This window comes from Vipera ursinii, assembly GCF_947247035.1.
Source record: "Vipera ursinii genome assembly, chromosome: 9".
Lineage (NCBI taxonomy): Eukaryota > Metazoa > Chordata > Lepidosauria > Squamata > Viperidae > Vipera > Vipera ursinii.
Genome location: NC_139523.1, coordinates 22,793,372 through 22,815,425, shown reverse-complemented (window position 1 = coordinate 22,815,425; position 22,054 = coordinate 22,793,372). Strand labels below are relative to the sequence as shown.

General features: G+C 43.3%; 2 protein-coding genes across 5 annotated transcripts; both read left to right on the top strand.

Moving 5' to 3' along the window:
• The first annotated feature begins 2,317 nt into the window (after nt 1-2,317).
• Nucleotides 2,318-7,914, top strand: SELENOW (selenoprotein W). 2 transcript variants are annotated; one of them, XM_083369126.1, is made up of 6 exons: nt 2,318-2,478; nt 4,893-4,917; nt 5,196-5,249; nt 5,902-5,976; nt 6,617-6,716; nt 7,725-7,914. In XM_083369126.1, exons 1-5 carry the CDS (start codon nt 2,450-2,452, stop codon nt 6,689-6,691), a joined length of 258 nt encoding a protein of 85 aa, XP_083225252.1. In that variant the 5' UTR covers nt 2,318-2,449; the 3' UTR covers nt 6,692-6,716; nt 7,725-7,914. The 2 variants fall into 2 exon arrangements, with proteins under 2 accessions (XP_083225252.1, XP_083225253.1); XM_083369127.1 differs by having other exon boundaries at nt 7,691-7,914.
• A 1,839-nt stretch (nt 7,915-9,753) lies between these two features.
• On the top strand, nt 9,754-15,077 carry LOC310644566 (histone H3.3A). 3 transcript variants are annotated; one of them, XM_083369703.1, is made up of 4 exons: nt 9,754-9,896; nt 12,456-12,611; nt 12,826-13,018; nt 14,323-15,077. In XM_083369703.1, exons 2-4 carry the CDS (start codon nt 12,484-12,486, stop codon nt 14,449-14,451), a joined length of 450 nt encoding a protein of 149 aa, XP_083225829.1. In that variant the 5' UTR covers nt 9,754-9,896; nt 12,456-12,483; the 3' UTR covers nt 14,452-15,077. The 3 variants fall into 3 exon arrangements, with proteins under 3 accessions (XP_083225829.1, XP_083225830.1, XP_083225828.1); XM_083369704.1 differs by having other exon boundaries at nt 12,453-12,611; nt 12,826-12,979; XM_083369702.1 differs by having other exon boundaries at nt 12,453-12,611.
• Nucleotides 15,078-22,054: the final 6,977 nt, after the last annotated feature.

The window sequence follows — 22,054 nt, the reverse complement described above, 5'->3', positions numbered from 1 at the left end:
ACACTGCAAAGGTCGTAATTGTGCAAAATGTTCGTAAGTCACATTTTTCAGTGCCGCTGTAACTTTGAATGGTCACTAATCTGACTGTTTTAAGGCGAGGACTGTATTTTCTAGGGACTCAGCATCCTTTTGATATCCTGGTGGCCAGACCTGGATGCAGTACAGGTGGTCCTCGAGCCCAACATTTCTGTTGTTAAGTGAGACCTTTGTTAAGTGAGTTTCTTGCAGCAATTGGTAAGTGAATCGCTGCAGTTGTTAAATCAGTCACACAGTTGTTAAGTGAATCTGGTTTCTCCCTTGACTTTGCTTGTCAGAAGGTCGCAAAAGAGGATCACGTGACCCCCCCGGGACACAGCAACGGTCGTAAGTATGAGTCAGTTGCCAAGCGAATTTTGATCACGTGACGTCGATGCTGCAATTGTCATAAGTGTGAAAAACGGCCATAAGTCACTTTTCCCAGTGCCGTTGTAACCTTGGTCATTAAATGAACTGTTGTAAGTTGAGGACTGGCTGTATTCTAAGTGCAATATGTAAATCAGTCCCATATTTTACTGTAATTATCCCTGCCGGCCTGCTAGATTTAATAATAATAATATTCCATTTACGCTGTCCAGTTGCCAGATACGAATTACATGCTGGGAACGGCATTCAAGAGAATATTTTCCCTTGAATGATTTCTCCGATCAACGGAGTCATATGTGGAAGAGACCAGATGGTCCCTCGTGAAGGGATTTTTATTCACCCTCTGGTCAATAAATAAAAAATAAATGAAATAAATTATCGCTCCATATAAGCCAGCCTTTTATTAGGGGTTTTCTGATAAATCAAACCACAACTAATTACGGGATAGCCATGAAACCTTTCCCATTAAACTCATTTCCCCGAGAAAATGAGTTCTAGTTAATGACTCATTATAATGTCTGATAACTTTCCATCACTTGCCATACAGCCAGCATTTCCGCACAGGTAGACCTCGGCTTACAACTGTTCATTTAGTGACCAAAGTTACAATGGCATTACGGGATCCAACTCTGGATGCTTGGCAACTGGCATGTATTTACGACGGTTGCACCGTCCCAGGGTCACCTGGGCAACATTTGCGACCTTCAACAAGCATAGTCGATGGAGGGGGGAGGGGGATCCACTTAAAGGCCGCACGGTTCACTTAACAACTGTAGCGATTCACTTGACAATCCTGGCTAAAATTGGACACGCTTCACTGAAAAAAAACAACAAGCCATCTTGCTTAGCGGTGGAAATTCTGGTGCCATCTGTGGTTCTTCAGTTGAGGACTTCATTGATTCAGCTCAAGTATCATACAAAGTTTCCTGGACTTCGTAAATACCGTGGTGGTGACTCAGCCAACAAACCACGGTCAGGGCCAAACATGGTTTAACACCATACGTAGTTTCTGCGCAAAGGGGAAATGCAACTGTGTGACTCCCTGGGCTCAACGCTTATTTGAATCAAAATGTTTCCCAAAAAACAGTTTAAAATGACATTTATTTACACTTGGAGTATTTCCCCTCATTTCAGAATTGCAGAACGGTCTCGACCAATGTTTCGGTATTTTAAGTTTTATTACGAGCTTTCTTTTTCCTCCCTTGCTAAATTTCACGCACGCATGCCATTCACTGTTTTTATTAGCTTTAACGGCGCTTTTGCACGTTCGCCACGCTTATCCCGGGCTGAGAAATAAAGGGATTAAAAAAAATAAAAAATTAAAAAAACCCCACATCCGTAGCTGTCACGTGACTCTAGCCACCGCTGGAATAGCGTGTCAAGAAGGCGGGGGGGGGGGAAGCGCCGACCCCGAGTAGGCTGCAATGCTGCTCTGATACGTGTTTTTTTAAATAAAATAAAATAAAATAAAATAAAAAAAATAAAATAAAATAAAATAAAATAATAAAATAATAAAATAAAATAAAATAAAATAAAATAATAAAATAAAATAAAATAAAAAAATAAAAAATAATAAAATAAAATAAAATAATAAAATAAAATAATAAAATAAAATAATAAAAAATAATTAAATAAAATAATAAAATAAAATAAAATAAAATGAAATGAAATAAAATAATAAAATAAAATAATAAAATAAAATAAAATAATAAAAAATAATAAAATAAAATAAAATAATAAAATAAAATAATAAAATAAAATAAAATAAAATAAAATAAAATAATAAAATAAAATAAAATAAAATAAAATAAAATAAAATAAAATAAAATAACCAACACTGATAAGCAAGCGGGAACGGAAAGATTTCTGGTATTTTTTGGGGGTTTGGTTTCGTTCTGACCTCCCCTTTCTTTCCCCAGGCGGTGGTATCGTCCGAACGTCGGGTTAAAACCTCGGGCAACGCAACGCTCCAAATCAGAACGTTGGAGGCCCGAAGGTTCTGCTTGCCCCCCCCCCCCCCGCAACCTCGGAGGCGGCGCGCGCAGCCATGGCGGTCAAGATCAAAGTGGTTTACTGGTAAGGAAGCGCCGCCCGGGGAATTCCCGCTTCCCGCGCCGGTGGTCGGCAGCCGGGAAGGGGCTTCGTGGCAGGCGGGCCCCTCCTGGAGACCTCGCCCGGCTTCGCCGTTGCTCCCCTCGCCCTGCAGCGGGGTCCTTGGGGGGTTTTTCTTTCCCCCACCCGTGTGTGTGTGTGTGTGTTTGTGTGTGTGTGTTTGTGTGCGCGCTTTTTGGGTTTCCTAGGCCAGGGGTAGGCGACCTTGGCTCTTTTATGACTCGTGGACTTCAACTCCCAGAATTCCTGAGCCAGCCGTGCTGGCTCAGGAATTCTGGGAGTTGAAGTCCACGAGTCATAAAAGAGCCAAGGTTACCTATCCCTGGCCTAGGTGTTGCAGGTTTATCGGTGGCAAGACGCAGCATTTTATAGCCGTCGGAATCTTGCCATTTCCCCCCCCCGTGCATGGGCTCGTAACAATTTTTTTAAAATAAATGGAATGGTTCCAGTTTGCAGGGAGATTAATAGGGCAAGTCCTTCTGGAGCCCAAAGGCAGGTAAACCAGCTGCGCCCTTCAGTCACATGGCAGGCAAAAAGGGAAGTTAATGGCGTCGGAAGCCAGGGACGGTGGCTGTGTTTGGGGCTGAGTAACTTAAAACATGGCTTACCGAATTATATTTGGAGAAGCGGGGAGGGGGGGGTGTTGGATCCTATGCCTGGCATCGTGGAGCACCCCAGACTTTAATAATAATAATAATAATAATAATAATAATAATAATAATAATAATAATAATAATACAATAATCTGGGAGTTTGGGCTAAGCCTTGTGTTTAGAGCTGGGGAGAAGATGTGAAAGCCTCAAAAAAACATTTCCTTGAATGTGAGATTTGCAAAAGTTGGCTTGCGCTGGCTGTTGAGTAAAATGTTTAAACAATGGGGCATTGATGCTGGCTTCTTTGGGATGGAAATGCATTAAGAGTCGCTCTGTGAATGAGATGGGTGGCCTGTGACTTTGATGTATCAATAAAATTAAAAAGGCCTATATGTGCATTTAGGCCTGGGGTGGGCAACCTTGGCTCTTTTACGACTCAGGATTTCAACTCTCAGAATTCCTGAGCCAGCCATGCTGGCTCAGGAATTCTGGGAGTTGATGTCCACCAGTCATAAAAGAGCCCAGGTTCCCCACCCCTGGCCTAAGTGTACAGGCAATGGCTCCCCCCCACACACTTTTAATAAAACTTTGCCACAGAAGGAATGAGGCAACTAGATAAGCTCCAAAATTCCTGTGGCCCCACCTGACCATCCCATTTGGAGGAAAGACTCCTAGAGGATTCTCGCTTTGGGTTCTGCACTGTCAATGAGGGTGCAACTGCGGCTTGCTAGCAGACCAAACTCAGCCTTCCACACAGGGCTCCATCTCTCCAGCACCTATAACCATATACATCAGAGTAAGAGAGCTGGAAGGGACCTTAGAGGTCTTCTAGTCCAACCCCCTGTTCAGGCAGGACAGCCTATCTACCATTTCAGACAAACGGTTGTCCAACCTTTTCTTGAAAGCCTCCAGTGATGCAGCACAACCCACAACTTCTGGAGGCAAGTGGTTCCACTGATTAATTATTCTGTCAGGAAATTTCTCCTTAGTTCCAGGTTGCTTCTCTCCTTGATTAGCTTCCATTCATTGCTTCTTGTCCCGCCCTCAGGTGCTTTGGAAAGTAAGTTGACCCCCTCTTCTTTGTGGCAGCCCCTCAAATACTGGAATGCTGCTATCATGTCACCGTTAGTCCTTTTCACTAGACATACCCAATTCCAGCAACCGTTCCTCGTATGTTTCAGCCTCCAGTCCCCCAATCATCTTTGTTGCTCTTCTCTGCACTCTTTCTAGAGTCTCGACCTCTTTTTTTACATCGTGGCGACCAAAACTGGATGCCGTATTCCAAGTGTGGCCTTACCAAGGCCTTGTAAAGCGGTATTAACACTTCACATGGTCTTGATTCTGTCCCTCTGTTAATGCAGCCTAGCACGGTGTTGGCTTTTTTGGCAGCTGCAGCACACGGCTGGCTCATACCTATCCCTAAAAAGCTACATTGAAATGTTCTTTGGTGCCTTTTCGTGCTGCAAAACAGCATCCGTGACTCAGTTTCTCTGGCTAAAAGCTTCCTACATGTGGCTCTTAGGGTTTCCCATTGGCTGGCATTTTTGGCACTGCCTTGCTAGGCTGAACAGCAGCGGTAAATCCAGGACTTCCCCCCCCAAAAAAGGTATCTTGAGGTTTTGGGAGGTCCAGGAAAATGTATCCGCATTTGAATGCTTGTTTCTGGATTTGCCAACCCAGGGATCTGATTAAGCATAATAGAGAATTATGATGATGATGATGAGACAGCTTTTTGTGCTGACAAACAGAAAGTAATGTTAATTTTTCCTTTTGTTTTCATTCTAGTGGAGCCTGAGGCTACAAACCCAAGGTATGTCAATTATTTTTAATTGTGAGCCGCCCTCCCCTATGTATGAAATGGGTATCCACGTGCATGTATGAAGTAAAAATAAATTTAGTCCCTTAGCAAAGATACTTGGAGCCTAATTGAAGAGCTCAGATAAGCAGCTTGCCAGATGTGGGAAATCTGACTTTTAACTGCATTTTTTTTATATGCTTCTCTTCACTGAGATTTAATTTCTCTGAAAAAAAACATTGAGCATGGATTTTTCTGAACTTTATAACTTTCTCCTTTTTTTCCCCTTGTAGTTTCAACAGCTCAGAAAGGAACTCGAAAAAGAGTTTCCGGGCAAGCTGGAAATTGTGAGTCTTTTGAGCCATTCCTGATTTTGGCTTCCTTTTCTTCCGGTCATCTCCTGGGGTTCCTAAATAAAAGTAAATTTGGGGCAAGGAGAAAGATTTTGTCATTTGGCTGGTCATTTTAAGTCGTTTATCAACTGCACTATAATCAAAGGTCTTCTCTCTATGAGGACGTGATGTAAACCGAAAAAGTTGCTTTAGTACATCTGATCTTTTACAGAACCCTTGCATGTAACGTAGTGAAAGTTGCTGAGGCTGAGAACTGAGATTTCTGCAGGGAGTCCTGGACTTATAACGACCGTTGTTCCGCTGGCTCAGGAATTCTGGGAGTTGAAGTCCACGAGTCATAAAAGAGCCAAGGTTGCCTACCCCTGATCTATGCCAATGTTTCTCAGCTTCAGCAACTTTGAAGGTAACTCAAAGGTAACCTTGAAAGCAACTCCCAGAATTCCCCAGCGAGCATGCTGTGTTGGGCTGCCCATGCAGGAAGAAAACAGGCGCCATCAGGTTTGATTCGGTGCATAGAGAAGCGTGCGGGAGAGGGATCTGGGTTCTAGGAGAAGATGGTTGGGAAACCCTCGACGGAGAAGTGGGGCCCGCGTTTGTGTTTCCGCCTGTGATTGTTAAGGAGTAATGGCGTCTTGGTTCCATCTAGAGCGGAGAAGGCACGCCACAGGTCACGGGATGGTTTGAAGTGATGATAGCCGGGAAAGTGGTGCATTCCAAAAAGGTAAGCAGCTCAACAAAAAAACCCTTACACTGAAACCACAGACCACGAAGAACGCCATTGTTGGGAGCTCAGCTGTGCAAATTGTGATGGTCAAGCCTGAAACTAAATAAACCACAGTATGGCCTAGCAGGGTATTTGGATTCAGGGTTATTAAGCTACAAGAGAAGGGGCTGTCTGGAAGACAGTTGGGTTTTGTTTGCCGCTCTTTGATCTCTGGGGAGTTCGTGTAAAGTCCACCACGGAAAGGGAACCATGGCTACTTTGTGTGTACAAACACATGGGTGTGGAAGGAGCTGGGCTGTAACCCTTCTGTAACTAGTATTTAATGCATAGGAAGTCTCTCGTTGGGGGAGAATTCAAAGGCACAGTTTCCTGTGCCTTTGAATATAGTTGAACTTTCTTCCTTCTTTCCCCACTTTTATAAATGCTAATTTCTGTTGAGAACAATGTTTTCTCTCATTAAGAGAGAAAAATCTACTTACAGTGAAGGGCAGATGTTTTTCCAGGAAGTGTAACAGATGTGCCTGGAGGCAAGGGCTTGGGCGTGCGCTGGCCTGAAAGAGTCTTTGCCGTTCTCTCTTAGTACTGCAGCAACTTTTGTGTTGCTTATACAGCAGAATTGAATCCTTCTTTTCTCTAGAACGGAGATGGCTTTGTGGACGACGATGCCAAACTCAACGAAATAATTAAGGCCATTAAAGCAGCTTTGGCATGAGGACGACTTTAAGCATGCAACAGAGGTAAAAATCAGACTTGTTTTGAAGCTCATTTTATTCCAGTTGTATTCTTAAAAGACCTCTGTCTAACAAAGTATCAGCTATATGCTGGGTCTGGGGCCCGTATAGGGATGGCATTGCCCTTTTACTTCTCAAAGGGTCCCACTAAAATGTCGCTTTTCCCCAAACTGAAATGCATAAGCCCTTTTTTTAATAGACAAAAAAAAAAAGATTTGATACAGAAAACACTCTGCTCTAAAGACTGATCTGGCGGTGACCTTTTATTAATGTTGGCTTGGATAATTTCTACAGATGGCTTTGTCCGTGTAGTGCACATCTGAGGCCTAAAAGGGCTAGCATGTATTTTAAAAATAGCTTCTATCCTGCCTCCTTGCAAAGAATGAAATGTGATGACTTTTAATGCTGTTTCCAAAAAGAGCTATAAATATTAGCAATCCTTCATTCTAAAGAATGTTTTGTTCTTGGTAGTAGTTATGAAGTTTAAACCCGTAATCCGGGGTTTATGATTCCTCAGTTCATAAAACATTGAGGCTTACGTGAAATATTTTTAAGCCATTATCTGAGTGGGGCTCTCCTCCCCCCATCAATCTAATCATAAAGGTAAAGGTACTCATCTCCGTTTCAAAGCCGAAGAGCCAGCGCTTGTCCAAGGACGTCTCCGTGGTCATTTTTACGTGCTTTCGAACTGCTAGGTTGGCAGAAGCTGGGACGAGTAACAGGCGCTCGCTCTGCTACGCGGCACTCGGGATTCGACCCACCAAACTGCCGACCTTCTGATCGACAAGCTCAGCGTCCTAACCCACTGAGCCACCGCATCCCTATAATCTTAATCATAAGATAGTCCATATCTAAAAGTAGGGCACACAGTCTTGGCAGCCATCCTATGAAAACATGTTCACATCTGCAGGAAACTCAAAGCCTTTTCATCTGGAAAGACATGGTGCTCTACAATGGCTAACTTTTCCTTGTACTTGCAGGTTTTTAAAAAGAAATTTCTTCTTTATTTGGTAGCTCAAGAAAAATCTGTTTTGCTCATCTTGGCAAATCGCTCGATGACGGGAGCTGCTGAAATGTTGTGTGACACCTGGCAGTTCCCTGAAAACTCTGCGCTGGATGCCAACTTGATCAAGGCCAGATGGAAGAACTTGTGCTCTAATTCAGTGTTTGGGTGAAAATTAAAAATTAAGCCGGCAACTCCTAACACATCTGTCTTCTGTTTTCAGTGTGTGCTGCATGCAATTATGGCTTTGGTTTTTTAAATACTTGCATTTGTGGGAATTGTGAGAAAGGATTTACTAAAATAGGAAGAGTGGAAGATTCATCCAATTTTTGCTTTCATCGTACATAAACGCTTCCAATATATGATGGAACCAGATGCAAAAAAACCTTTTGAACTATAATTTTAGAATCCTAGAACATCTTAACTTGAAAATGTGCAGTCTTCTTTCTTTCCCAGCGCTCCTAACTTCCCTATTGCAGGATTGTGTGCTTTATACCCACTACTGATTTATTTGCTGAAACATTGTCAAATGCACTGAACATTTAATAAAATGTTACTTCCAAGAGGTCGCAACCTGTGTGAAAACATTGTGCACAACATTCAATCTGCCCCTATGGCACAGTAACACTTTAGATTCTGTTGCAGATTGATACATTATTTACTTTTATATCCCACCTATTCTCTGAATAGAACAAGTGTGATTGGACACAAAAGGAATTTGTCTCTGTACAGAAGCTCTCAGTGTAAACACCAGAACAAAGTGATAGGTTATAGGTCATAAATCATAGTTATAATTATTAATCAGATACAAAAAAACAAGTGATGAATCTTAAGATACCAATAGGAGAAGATTGTAGGAAAGATAAGAAGGAAAGATGAGAAAGATAATGGCAATACAGCCTACTACATGGGTAAATTTCTTAGGCCTATGACAGTGCTGTGGGAATTAGGTGTTCAGCAGTGATGGCACAGGAAAAAAATTCTCTTTGTAGTTGTTTTGGCATGCAATGCCCTATAGTGGAGTTGCTAAGCGAGACAGTTGTGTTTTGCCCCGTTTTACGAATTTTCTTGCCACAGTTTGGCGAATCACTGCAGTAGTTAAGTTAGTAACAGTGTTGTTAAGGGAATCTGGCTTCCTCCGCTTGTCAGAAGATCGCAAAAGGGGATCACGTGACCCCACTGCAATTGTCATAGGTATGAGTCAGTTGCCAAGCGTGTAAATTTTAATAATGCAATCCTGGGGATGCCGCGACAGTCCTAATGGTCCCAAGTCCCTTTTTTCAGTGCTGTTGTAATGTTGGACGGTCACTAAATGAATTGTTTGTAAGTCAGGGACCTGTATATACACCCATCCTAGCCCTTTATAGTGAGTGAGTGCACCTAGATACTGTAGACATCTAATATAAAGGCATAGAAGACACGAGAGAAGATATAGATTAGATGGATGATGAGAGGTAGAAATTCCCTCATGAAGGCAACGGACTGTGGATATCTAACAATGACATAAAAGACAGAAGACACTCAAGAGATAGACGAGAGATGACGAGATAGATGGGATGATAAAAGGGAGAAGTTCTCATGAAGTCAACGGACTGTAGATATTTAACATAAAAGACAAAAGACGAATCAGATATAAAATACATATTTATTTTTATTTATTTTATTTTATTATATTTGTATACCGCCCTTCTCCCGAAGGACTCATATTATGAGGCAGACGACAGAGATAGATGAGATGATAAAAAGCGGTAGAAAATCCCCTCAGGATGGCAACGGATCCACGACCGGCATCCTTCTGCAGCCCCTTCGCTGAGGGTCCCGCGAAGCCAGCTTTATAAATCCTCCATTTATCCCCGGGTAGCCTCATCCCAGCCGCTCCGGAGCCGAGAGTCACGGCTGGCGACGCCGCCAAGCCCACCGGGGCTCGGAAAAAACCGGGCTCGGAGGCCTCGGGGCCAAGATGGCGGCCTGCGCGCCGGGTTCACCTCAGCTGACCCTCCCCCTCCCTCCTCCGCTCCCTCCTCCTTCTCCAGCCCCGGTGCATGATGGTTAAAAAGCCTGGCCCTGGGACCCGCCATTTTCTGTGGGGGCAGGCGGGAAAGGCGGGAAGTCGGCGAGGAGGCAGCGCGAGCGCGGCCGCGACACGACCCACGGCCGTAGAAGCGCGAGGCGGACGAGCTCAGGTAAGCCCAGCACCGGGGAGGGCCCCCGCCTCGCCCCCCCTTTCGACGGCGGGGAGTGGGGGGGAGACGAAAAAAGGGGGCGAATTGAAAACTGAGGTCGTTTGAGGCGATACGTTTCATCTCCTGCCCCCCCCCCAAACCACACACCCGTGGAAGCTTAAATCCCGCCTTCCGTGTGCCTACCCCGGCGATTGGTGGAAAGGGCGACGATTACGGTCGCTTTCGTGATAGGCTGGAAAGGTGGAGGCTGATTGGCGCCGAGTCGGTGTCAGTCTGCCTTGGAGCCTTCGAGCCATCCCGCCCTCCCTCTGCTCTTTAGCGAGCCCGGGCTAAAAGGCGATTGGGTGGCCGCGCGCGGGCCTGTCGGAACGAAAAGCTCCGCGGCGTACGTGCGTTCGGTGGGGGCGGGGGAGAGTCTGGTGGGTGTCCCTAAGGTTCCCAACAGCCAATGGGAGGAAACGGTTTCCGCAAAGGCTTCTGGGGTGTGGAGTCTTCTGTAGTCTCGCGCAACCCAGCCGCCTCAGTATAGGTGCCACTTCAACTCCCAGGATTCCGAGCTGTTTATTTGGGAAGGACGCTCTAAGTAGGAATTCTGGGGGCTGAAGTTGCATCTCTTAATTATCTCTGGAATGTGAATTTCGAGGCTGCCGAGCTTTTCCTTTCTCCCTTCCTCTTTTTTGTTCCTGGGCGCTGATCCTACCTTAATAGCTGTTTCATTTATGACAAGGAACTCTTACTCCGTTTTAGTCAATTTTTTTTTAAAAAAAACGTCCTTTTGCTGCCTTTTCGTTAAAAGCTGCAGCCTGACGAGAAAACAGAATCCAGAGCTGGATTTTTTTTATGTGTAGGTTTTGCAAATATTTAACATTTTGCTTGTGCTGCGAAGTAATTGCCTGCCAGCACATTAATCCTTGTTTTATTTATTGCAACTTCTGTGCTGCTTCAATCGGAGCAAGTGGCTTGACAACATCGGAGAAACTGCAGGCAGTCCTCGACTTATGACGATTCATTTATTGACCGCTCAAAGTTTCAACGGCACTGGGGAAAAATTGACTTATGACTGTTTTTCACAGTTAAGGCCTTTGTGGCATCCCCGTGGTCACATGATCAAAATTCCGATGCTTGGCAACTGGCGTGTACTTACGACGGTTGCAGCGTCACGTGATCCCCTTTTGTGACCTTCTGACAAGCAACGTCAATGGGGAAGGCAGATTCACTTAACAATCGTGTGACTAATTTCACAACTGCGATGATTCACTTGACAACTGTGGCAAGAAAAGTCGTAAAATGGGGCAAAACTCACTTAACAAATCTGTGTACCCGGACACAATGCAAAAAACTGTCACCAGACGTTTCTAATCTGAACAGATCCAGCACCATTTTTTAATCTCGGGGGATTAAACACAGCCTCAGTAAGATCATTCTCCTCCAAAACTGCTTTGAAGCATCCAGTTTTTTTAAAAAAAAATGTGGTCCAGGGGGTCCAGTGGATTTTACTTGGAGCTAAGGACTGTAGGCATTTCTGGCAGTTTTATAATACCAAAGTTCTCAACTTACAACCAGTTGCTTAGTGGCCATTATGATGGACTTGCAAAAGCTACTTAGCACCCCAGTTTTGAAGTGACAGTATCCCCCTTGCAATCACAGAATCATGTTTTGGGCACTTGGCAACCGGTTCATCTTTACAGCTCTTTGCAGCATCCTGCGGTCACATAACTTTGATTTTCAAAATTTTTGGGTGGTTTCTCTTGCTTCTGATTTCCAGCAAAAAAAAAAACACCACTCATTGGATAAAATAGATCCATTTAACAACTGGTGCATTTGCTTAGCAACTGCTGCTTCCGGTCACACAATGACTTGACTTAATGACCCCAATAACTTGCAACTGTAGTTCTGGACTCAGTTACTGTCATTTATGGTTTACAATCCTAAATCAAGGACCACTTAGCCTTATGAGTTATTTTAGAATAAGAGAGGTAAGCATTGCCCAGAACTCAGAATATCACTTTTTCTCAAGCTGAGTGATTTGTAAATAGAAAAAAAAGGGTTCTTTTATATTAGTTTACAGAAGAAACTCCTGAAATAACACAAGTATGTTGGAAGAAAGAGGCTGTTTCAAGAGACACACATGTCCACACAACATTTTGGCTGCCAAAATAGGAAGAATTATTTTTTTGAAAAATAGGAAGGTTGTGGTTTTTATTTTTCTTTCTCTCATTTTATTTATAAATATATTCTTTGTAAGCAGACTGTTTTCCAAGAAAGCAAGTTGATTTTGTACACCGAGTTAAATATTTGAAAATTTATCTCGGGCTTCTTAAGTGTTTTGTTTTAAGACTACGGTTTTTTAATTAGGTTTTATTGGGTTTTTAAATAGTCATGTAATTATTGTATTTGTTGTTTAATTCAAATTTCATCCTATGTTTTTTATTTTTATTGTGAGCCACTCTGAGTCCTCAGGGAGAAGGGCGGCATATAAATTTAAGTAAATAAATAAACAAACATGTTGGAAGAGCGTTAACGTCTTTTTAATGAAGGATCCTGTCTTTTTGTTAGCAGAGGTCTTGCATCCTAAGAAACTTCCAGAATGGCCCGTACCAAGCAGACTGCTCGTAAATCCACTGGTGGGAAGGCGCCACGAAAGCAGCTGGCCACAAAAGCCGCTCGAAAAAGTGCACCGTCGACTGGTGGAGTGAAGAAACCTCACCGTTACAGGTATTTGGTGGACTTGGGGGAGTGGTTTCTGCCAGCCCCCCTTCTCGCCTCCAGAATTATCTGTCCACTAGGGAAGCGTGCGTGTCCATTGTGTTTGATTGCCACTATTAACAACTTCTCCGTGGAAAAGAACCTTTCTGATCCTTATGGAATCCTGGGGATTGCTTCCGGGAGGCGAGCCGCGTAAACCTATTTTTCACATCATCCCATCTAGGCCTGGCACTGTGGCCCTGCGAGAAATCCGGCGGTATCAAAAATCCACAGAGTTGCTGATCCGCAAGCTGCCGTTCCAGCGCCTGGTCCGCGAAATTGCTCAGGATTTCAAGACAGACCTGCGGTTCCAGAGTGCTGCCATCGGGGCTTTGCAGGTCGATGTTTCCTCAAAATCTCTCTTTCCCGGTTTTAAGGTGCAGTTAGACAACTCTTCCGCTGACAGCCAAATGTATCTCAAAAGGGTTGTTCCAAAGGCCTGTAAAACTCTGTCCCCTAAAACTGCCAGTACTATAAGTTTCTGTTATGTAGTGCCCTTTCTTCTGGAATGAGAGGTCGCAGAGTTCTCTGCCCTGCTAAGACTGGGGAAGTCCAGAGGCTGGAAAGCTCTCTATTGGATAAACTAATAAGGCTTGGGGGGGGGCGGGAAAGAACTGAAATATCCTCTTCTTTCCTTCTTTTTTCCCCTTTTGTTTTTCTTTCTTTTTTTTTGACGTTGGCAGTCTCAAGAAAGTAACAGTTTCCAAAATAGAATAGACACTATGGATGTGATGGGAGCAAGGAAAGATCGGACAGTTATGGTAAAGATGGAGTAAATCAGCGGTCCCCAAACTTTGCATGTTGGCCCAGCTTTTGTGGGGGAGAGGGTAACCGGGCCTATGTGTGTGCTTGACACACATGCACACACAGCTCAATTAGTTGAGATGCGCACCTACGCACCAGCCTGCTGTTTCTGCAGCCCAGGTGGGGATTGGGGACCCCTGGTGTAAACTGACAGTCTTTTTAGGCCACTCTGATGCCCCCCCCCCAAAAAAATCAACATTGGTTATATGGTCTTTTTCCTAAGTTAAGTCTTTAATTTCTCGGAATTGCTATTTTGTGTTCCTGTGGCTTTTTATTATTTTTACCCTTGATCTGCATTTTGCATTAGGTTGTTTATCTCAAAAGGAAAGAATTTGATAAGTACAAGTTTAAGTTTATTGAATTTATATACCGCCAACTAGGCTGAGTTTGAAATACGATGTATTAACAGTTCCCTCGTGTGTGTCTGTGTGTAGTCCTCGACTTACGGCCATTTGTTTAGTGACTGTTCAAAGTTACAGCGGCACCGAAAAAAGTGACTTGCAAGCTCTCTTCAGACCTAAAACTATCACAGCAGCCGCACGATCACGTGATTGAAATTTGGGCACTTGGCAACTGTGCCGTATTCACGTATTCACAACAATTGCCGTCTGTGACCTTCCCAGCTAAGCCAGTTTTAATGGGGGAAGCCAGATTCCCTTATCCACCATGTGATTCGCCTAACACTGGTGGTGATTCGCTTAACAGCTGTGGCAAACCAGGTCACAAAGTCGGGCACAACCCGTTTAACAACTGCCTTGCTTAGCAATGGAAACTCTGGCTGCAGGTGGAGGATTGCGCCTGTGTACGTTTATTCGGCCCATCCAATTGTGCGTTGTTATCCGTCCCTTTTCTCATTGTGCTTTTCTCTGCCTTTTAGGAAGCCAGCGAGGCGTACCTCGTGGGTCTGTTCGAGGATACCAACTTGTGTGCCATCCATGCCAAGCGGGTCACTATCATGCCAAAAGACATACAGCTGGCCCGTCGCATCCGTGGTGAACGAGCTTAAGTTCCACTCCCTTTCCCACACTTAAAAAAACCCCTTTCTTGGCAGCCCCACCCTGTTCGTGTATTAAAATACACTCCAGGTTTTCCTTCTTTCTTTCTCTCCTACTCCTACTCCTCCTGTTTGTAGTCGCTAGGACATGTGAGGAAACCTTAGGTAATCTATCATAGTAGCTCTCCCAGATCAAGAGACCTGATTGCTATTCATCATGTACAAGCAAAACAAAAAAAAATTAGAACGAAACCTTTGAAATCTGCAAGACTTCTGGATAATGTTTTTTTGGAAAACTTTTTTTCCCCCCAGAATCGCAAAAAAAATAAAAAAAATCCAAACCCAACGCAAGGACATTTTTGAAATAATCCGGTTTTATATACAGAACTTAAATATAGTTGTAGACATTTCAGCAATAGAGTTTTTGGTCTTGAGTTTGTAAAGTGTTTGCACAAACACTGCGCACTTCTGTTTACTGTGCGGGGGTGTTTTTTTCCCCTTTTCTTTGTATTTAGGCAAGGAGTGCTTTCTTTAATTTCCTATTTTCCATTTGTCTTGTGTCTGTGACTCTAACCTTTGTATCAATAGGGAACCACCTTGAGGCAGTAAGGAAACAAATAAATGTTAAATGAAAACAATCAGGCTTCTTTCCTTTTGGCTTCAAGGGAGCGAATACTTTTTCTTCGATGGACAGACCAAAAGCTCTTGTGTTTGTGAAGCTCTTCAAACAGATACGCCAGAATGGGAAACAAATGATATACATGGGATTCATAAAGCACTCTTGAATAGAAACTTTGGCAGTTTGTTCGGCACTCCTGCACATCTCTGTATTATCCTTATCCCTAAGCAGAAAAATAGTTTATATGTGTGTGTGTGTGTGTGTGTGTGTGTGTGTGTACAGTGGGAAAGGGACGTGGTGGCTCAGTGGGTTAGGACGCTGAGCTTGTCGATCAGATGGTCGGCAGTTTGGCGGGTTGAATCCCGAGTGCCGCGTAGCAGAGTGAGCGCCTGTTACTTGTCCCATCTTCTGCCAACCTAGCAGTTCGAAAGCAGGTAAAAATGCAAGTAGAAAAATAGGGACCACTCCGGTGGGAAGGTAACAGCGTTCCATGCGCCTTTGGCGTCTAGTCATGCCGGCCACATGACCACGGAGACGTCCTCGGACAAGCGCTGGCTCTTCGGCTTCGAAACGGAGATGAGCACCGGCCCCTAGAGTCGGAAACGACTAGCACGCATGTGCGGGGGAACCTTTACCTTATACAGTGGAACCTCAGTACTCGTGGTTAATTAGTTCTGGGAGATGCGATGAAAGAAGCAATTGTTTCCCATAAGGAACAAGATTGTGTATCACAAGGCAACCGACACAGGTTCTAACTTGTGCGTTGAGTACCAAACAAGTACCGGGACAAAATGTTTGCGGCAAAATGCATCGAATACTAAGTATTAGTACCGCTGTATAAATCCCTAGTGAGACCACACCTGGAAAACTGCAACCAATTTTGGTCACCATACTACAAAAAAGATGCTGAGACCTTGGGAAAAAAATTAAGAGCAAACTAGGATGATGCAAGGCCTGGAGACTAAAACATACGAAGAACAGCTGCAGGACTTGGGTTTGGCTGGTATAAAGAAACAGGTGACAAGATAGCAGCATTCCAGTATTTGAGGGGCTGCCACCATGAAGAAGGGATCAAACTATTCTCCAAAGCACCAGAGGGCAGGATGAGAAACAATGGTTGGAAACTGACCAAAGAGAGACGCAACCTGGAATTAAGGAGAAAGTTCCTAAAGGTGAGGACAATCAACCAGTGGAACAGCTGGCCTCCAGAAAACGTGGGCACTCCATCACTGGAGGTTTTTAAGAAGAGACTGGACAGTCACTTGTCTGAAATGGTACAGGTTCTCCTGCTTGAGCAGGGGGCTGGACTAGAAGACCTCCGAGGTCCCTTCCAGCTCTATTCTATTATAAGAAGTTTGATGAGTTTCAGAGCAGTTCAGTATCGAGATAAAATTGGCAAAGGTTGAACTTCCTGTAAAACGCCTTCTGGTCAGCAGGGGGCAGTAGAGTCATTCAAAAACTACCAAGGGAAAAATGCATGCAGACACAAAAAATGCAATAAACTCAAGCCATACATGGCAAGCCTGTGGTTTACATGGCAGATTTGGCTCAAACGTGGTTTGTTTGATTTTCGCTTAGCTAGACGTAGTGGACAGGACAGGATATGTGAGCATTTTTTCCCCCATTCTTGATTTTGTTCTTAAATCGCTCAAGAGTTTCGTAGAATCTCCCTTACGCTGTTATTTATACGCTTAAAAATATTATTTATTTATAAATCAGACCTGGTTGTGGGAGGGGAGAAAGGTGTTCATCAAGAGAGCTCGGGATATCCACAGGAGGCAAGGAAGGCTTAAATGAACCAGGAGATCAGGGATTCAGCTGTCTGAGGAATTCTGGGAGTTGAAGTCCACAAGTCTTAAAATTGCCAAGGTTGGGGACTCCTGGTGTATAGGTAATCCTCAACTTCCCACCATCCGTTTAGTGACCATTGGAAATTGCATCCTCACTGAAAAAAGTGAGAATCGATTTTCACACTTAGCGACTTTTACCGCTTCACGTGGTCAAAATTTGGGCACTTGGCACCTCCCCCCCCCCAGTAGCATTTATGACAGTTGCAGTGTCCTGGGATCAAGGAATCGCCATTGGCAACCTTCCCAGCCGGCTTCTGCAAAGCAAAGTCAGTGGGAGAAGGCAGATTTGCTTAACAACTTAAGTGACTCGCTTAACAACTGTGGCAAAAGGGTTATAGAACGGGACAAAACTCAACAAAGATCGTTCTTAGCAACGGAAATTTTGGCCACAATTGTAGTCGTATGTCGAAGACTACCTGTACATGTGACTCCAGCCTGTTCCTGTTTCCTCCACCACCCCACCACCATCCTGACAATTCTGCCCTGGAACTGCTGGCAGCCTTTGTCCCCCTCCCTGGCACATTTCTCAAGGCATTAACAAGAGCTTGGAATTCCCGGAGGGATTTGCACACACGGGTAGTTTTGTTCTGGCTGTGATTTCCCCCCACCCTTGAGCCTTGGGGCTGGGGGGGGTTGGACAGTGGCCTTACTGAAGGGGTCAACTATGCACTCCTAGAATCCTAGAGCTGGAAGGGACCTCAAAGGTCTTCTAGTCCAACCCCTGCTCAAGGCAGGAAGACCTTATAACCATTCTGATCAAGTGGCTGTCCAGTCTATGTTCAAAAGCCTCCAGTGATGGAGCAGCCGCAACCTCTGGAGGCAAATTGTTCCCCTGGTTAATTGTTCTCCCGCTCAGGAAATTTCTCCTTCGTTTCAGATCTCTCTTTGATAGGCTTCCAGCCATTACTTCTTGTCCTGTACTGAGGTGATTTGGAGAATAGGTTGCCCCCCTCTACTATGTGGCAACCCCTCGAGTATTGGAAGATGCCATCATGTCTCCCCTAAGCCTTCTCTTCAAGAGGCTAACACACCTGGTTCCACCAATCATTTATCCTAAGGTTTAGCCCCCAGACCCTTTATCATCTTTCTTGCTCTTCTCTGCACTCTTTCTAGGATCTCGGCGTCTTTTTTGTATCATGGCAGCTGAAACTGAACACAATCCTCCAAAGGTGGCCTCACAGGTGTAGTTCAGGTGGCTGGCTGGGGAATTCTGGGACTTGAAGTCCACATATCTTAAGGTCACCAGGGTTGAGAAACACTGGTGTGTGAGTTAGATCTTTTAGCTTATTCAGACAAAATAATTTTTATTGTCATTTTTTACTGTAAGCACACTAGTCCACATTAAGAATGAAATTCTGTTGTTTGCTCTCAAAAGAAAGTATATATCTACCCATACACATATATAACACACATATACATATGCTATATAACACACATATACATATGTGTGTGTGTGTATATATATATGTATATATGTATATATGTGCACACACATACACACATCCATAGGTAGGTAGGTAGACAGACTGATTGATTGATTGATTGATTAACCAGTGGAACAACCTGCCTCCAGAAGCTATGAATGCTCCAACACTGGAAGTTTTTAAGAAGAGACTGGACAGCCATTTGTCTGAAGGGGTATACGGTTTCCTGCCTGAGTAGGGGTTGGACTAGATGACCTCCAAGGTCCCTTCCAACTATTATTATTATTATTATTATTATTATTATTATTATTATTATTATTATTATTATTATCATCATCATCATCATCATCATATAAGCATATAAATTTTAACCACTTTCTAATCTGAATACAAAGCAGAAAGAGGAAGCTTGAGAGTTCACAAGGTTGATTCTATATGGAACAAAACCGTGATTGAATCTAGATGTTCTTCTTCTTTGGATACCACGAAGCCCCCTCCCGGAAGGTAACAAGAAAAACAGGTCATGAGGAGGTGGTGTAGCGTCCCAGGCAGCCCTGCTTTAAAAACCCTAACTTCTGCAAATCATAAAAAGCCTCAACCTTGCAAATTATGATTAACCAGCCACTTGTTTTGCCCTCTAGAATAGTTCACGGTAACTCAAAACAGTGGTTAAAGTTAAGAACAGTGAGTTTAATTCTCAGCCTTGGCAATTACAGTTATGAATTGGGTTGGTTTGCCCTGAACCAGTTTTTCTAAATGACAGTCTCAGATTAAGGGATACAATGAACAAAGGAAGAACGGCAAACCTGAGATTTGTTGGTGTGCCTCGTATTTCTTCATATCTCAAAGAATGATGGTTTAGCAATTGATGATTGTAATCTTATGAAGGAAACAACAACGCCCAGACCCCTAAATCTGGAGAGAATAAACAGGTCATTCATAAGAACTATCAAGCCTCGGCATTTTTCTCTCTTAACAAAATATAGAAATGTTATGGATTATTGTCAACTTTTGCAAATACAAAAAAGGTTACTATATATATGTGTGTGTATGTATGTATGTATGTATGTATGTATGTATGTATGTATGTTTAGGTCGCTTATGTAAATAACCAGCAGGACCAAAACTTTAATAAGCAAACTTTTGCAATGAAAACGGAGCAAAACAATCTCATTGGCAGGAAGTTAGGTAGTTAGGAAGAAAGATAATTTGTCCCAACGCAAATACTTTTCGAATGAGCCTTAAGCTTTACATGCTATCTTAGGACAGGTTTTCTTTCTTTCCCTCCCAACATAAAGAGTCACCTGTATAATTTGAGGAGGGGGGAGGAATACATCAAGGCAATGTGATTCTTCCTTCACAGTTTTCCCCCTCTTATCAAATGCACAACTCCCGCATGCAAATGTGTTCATTTTTTGCATGCAAAATTGTTTCGCCACGTGCAGATTTGTTGGGGCCCAAATGCGAATATGTAAAAGCGCCAGTCTCTAAAATTCATGGGAGAATTTAAAGAAAGAAATTTAAAGAAAGATATGATGATTGAATGAAAGCAATGCCTTTTCCCCTATTTTTATTTCTTTGTCCTTCCAGGGTCCTGAGGGTATATATCTCAACCTTGGCGCTGCGAAGATATGCAAATTTCAACTCCCAGAATTCCCCAGCTATCTCTCAGAAATGGGAACAGGATAAGGCTGGGGCTATCATGAAGGTTTAGGGACAAAACTTGACAGAAGAGTTTTGAAGAGGGAGCCAAATTAGTATCTTAATTATTCGATCAGTCTCCAAAAGATAAGACATCTTTTGGAGGGGAATTGAGAAGACTCGGCTGGCCTTGCAAAAGTGCTTCCAGATTAGCCATTTCGTTGTGAAATTCGGTGAGCGCAATGTGATTGTTTTGTTCTCCAACCAAACTCTGATCAGGGAATTAGATGGAGCCAGGCTTTTTGAAAAAGCTTCAGCTAAGCCTGCTGAGGAATTCTGGGAACTGAAGTCCACAAGTCTTAAAGTTGTCAAGGTTGCAGAACCCTGCCCTAAGCCATAAATGATAGGTTGGCCAATCACTTTGGGGGAAAAAAAAAACTTCAGTTGCTGTAACAATAAAGAGGCCACTCACACCAGGCAGATTGCTTTACATGTAGTCCTCGACTTATGACCACAAGGGAGCCCAAAATTTAGGTTGCTAAGCGATACAGTTTGGCCCCGTTTTATGATCTTTCTTATCACCGTTGTTAAGGGAATCTGGCTTCCCGCCTGGCTTGGCTTTTCAGGAGATCCACAGAGTTGATCACACGACCATGGGACAGGGCAACCATCATAAACCATCAATGGTTGCTTGTTCAGTAAAATGTATGGTTCCGGGTAAGAAAATTTGAACTGCGATTCACTGGCACAGTGGCACCTATGTGAAAAACTGGGTTTTTAGTTTAAGACACAGATGCATGCAATCTTCCACAAGTTTTGTGAAGAGAGAATAATTCCGCGGTTGCATATGTTTCCAATTTCAGGGGTTTTCAAATTTTATCCAAAGTTCTCCATTTTTTTTTAAAGATCATGATTTAAAAAAATACATATCAAACAGGAAAACGGTTCTGAGTGATCAACTGGCTCAGTTCAAGGACGGTTCCATATATGTTTTTAGGCCTGAAGAAATTCTGTTTCAGATTTTAGACTTTTTTTGAAGAGTTTATAGAGTATTTGAGGGGGTTTCTTTAAAAAGCAAAACAAAAAAAAATTTGTGCAAATTACGTTTCACCGGGGGTCTTTGAATTTTGCATCTGTGGATTTTGAAGGACAAAAAGTAAGACAGACACTTTAATTTTCTACTGTGTCACTCAAAGGACCTCTAGCCTTATTTTCTTGGAGAGAAAATAAGCCAGCCCTCTCAACACTTCCCGAATCTGTGGATTCCTGAAAGATTAGAAACGGGCAGTTTCCCTTCCCTTCTCCAGGGTAAACAAATCTATCTCCCCCCCCCCCAATTGAATTGCTCAGCAAATGATCAAGATGTCCCATTAAACTGGCATTTGTTCCAAACTCTGTTTTTCCTCTAAGTTTTCTGCAGGAGAGAGGAGAGGTGTTAATTGGACTCCTGCCTCTGGGGTTGGGTGAATGAGAATGCCTGTTTGTATCTCAAATTAAATCCATTTCCATATTGACTATGTTGATTCTAATTAACCAAGAAGGAGAAAGACCCCCTGGTGAAGTTGGAAGAGAAACCACACTGCAAAGAGTAACACATTAATTGCAGCATACAAAACTCGGGTGTGGGGGGGTGTTTCCGGAGCCGCTTTTGATTAGCTAAGGCCTGGCCCATTGTTTCTGCCAGGGACTGTCAAAATGTTGGTTTAATTTTTATTCAAACCCAACACCCCCCTCCATGTGCCATGTCCATCACACATTGGGTAAGAAACTAAAGAAGAAGAAGAAGAAGAAGAAGAAGAAGAAGAAGAAGAAGAAGAAGAAGAAGAAGAAGAAGAAGAAGAAGAAGAAGAAGAAGAAGAAAGAAGAAGAAGAAGAAGAAGAAGAAGAAGAAGAAGAAGAAGAAGAATTTACTGCAGTATCTTGAGCACTGTATGCTTAGAAATGTTAAACTAAATTTGTATATCGATGACCACTATAGATGCCGTAGGCCAAATGTCCTTATGAACAGATGAGTTGAAATTGTCCTGATAACTAAATGTTTGGTCAGTAAGTTGGTCGGGGATTGGATGGTTCCTGAAATT

Coding starts and splice junctions, on each gene's coding strand:
- LOC310644566 (XM_083369703.1), top strand. CDS start 12,484: ATGGCCCGTACCAAGCAGACTGCTCGTAAATCCACTGGTGGGAAGGCG. Junction 12,612..12,825: donor AAGAAACCTCACCGTTACAG/GTATTTGGTGGA, acceptor CATCCCATCTAG/GCCTGGCACTGTGGCCCTGC. Junction 13,019..14,322: donor CTCTCTTTCCCGGTTTTAAG/GTGCAGTTAGAC, acceptor TCTGCCTTTTAG/GAAGCCAGCGAGGCGTACCT.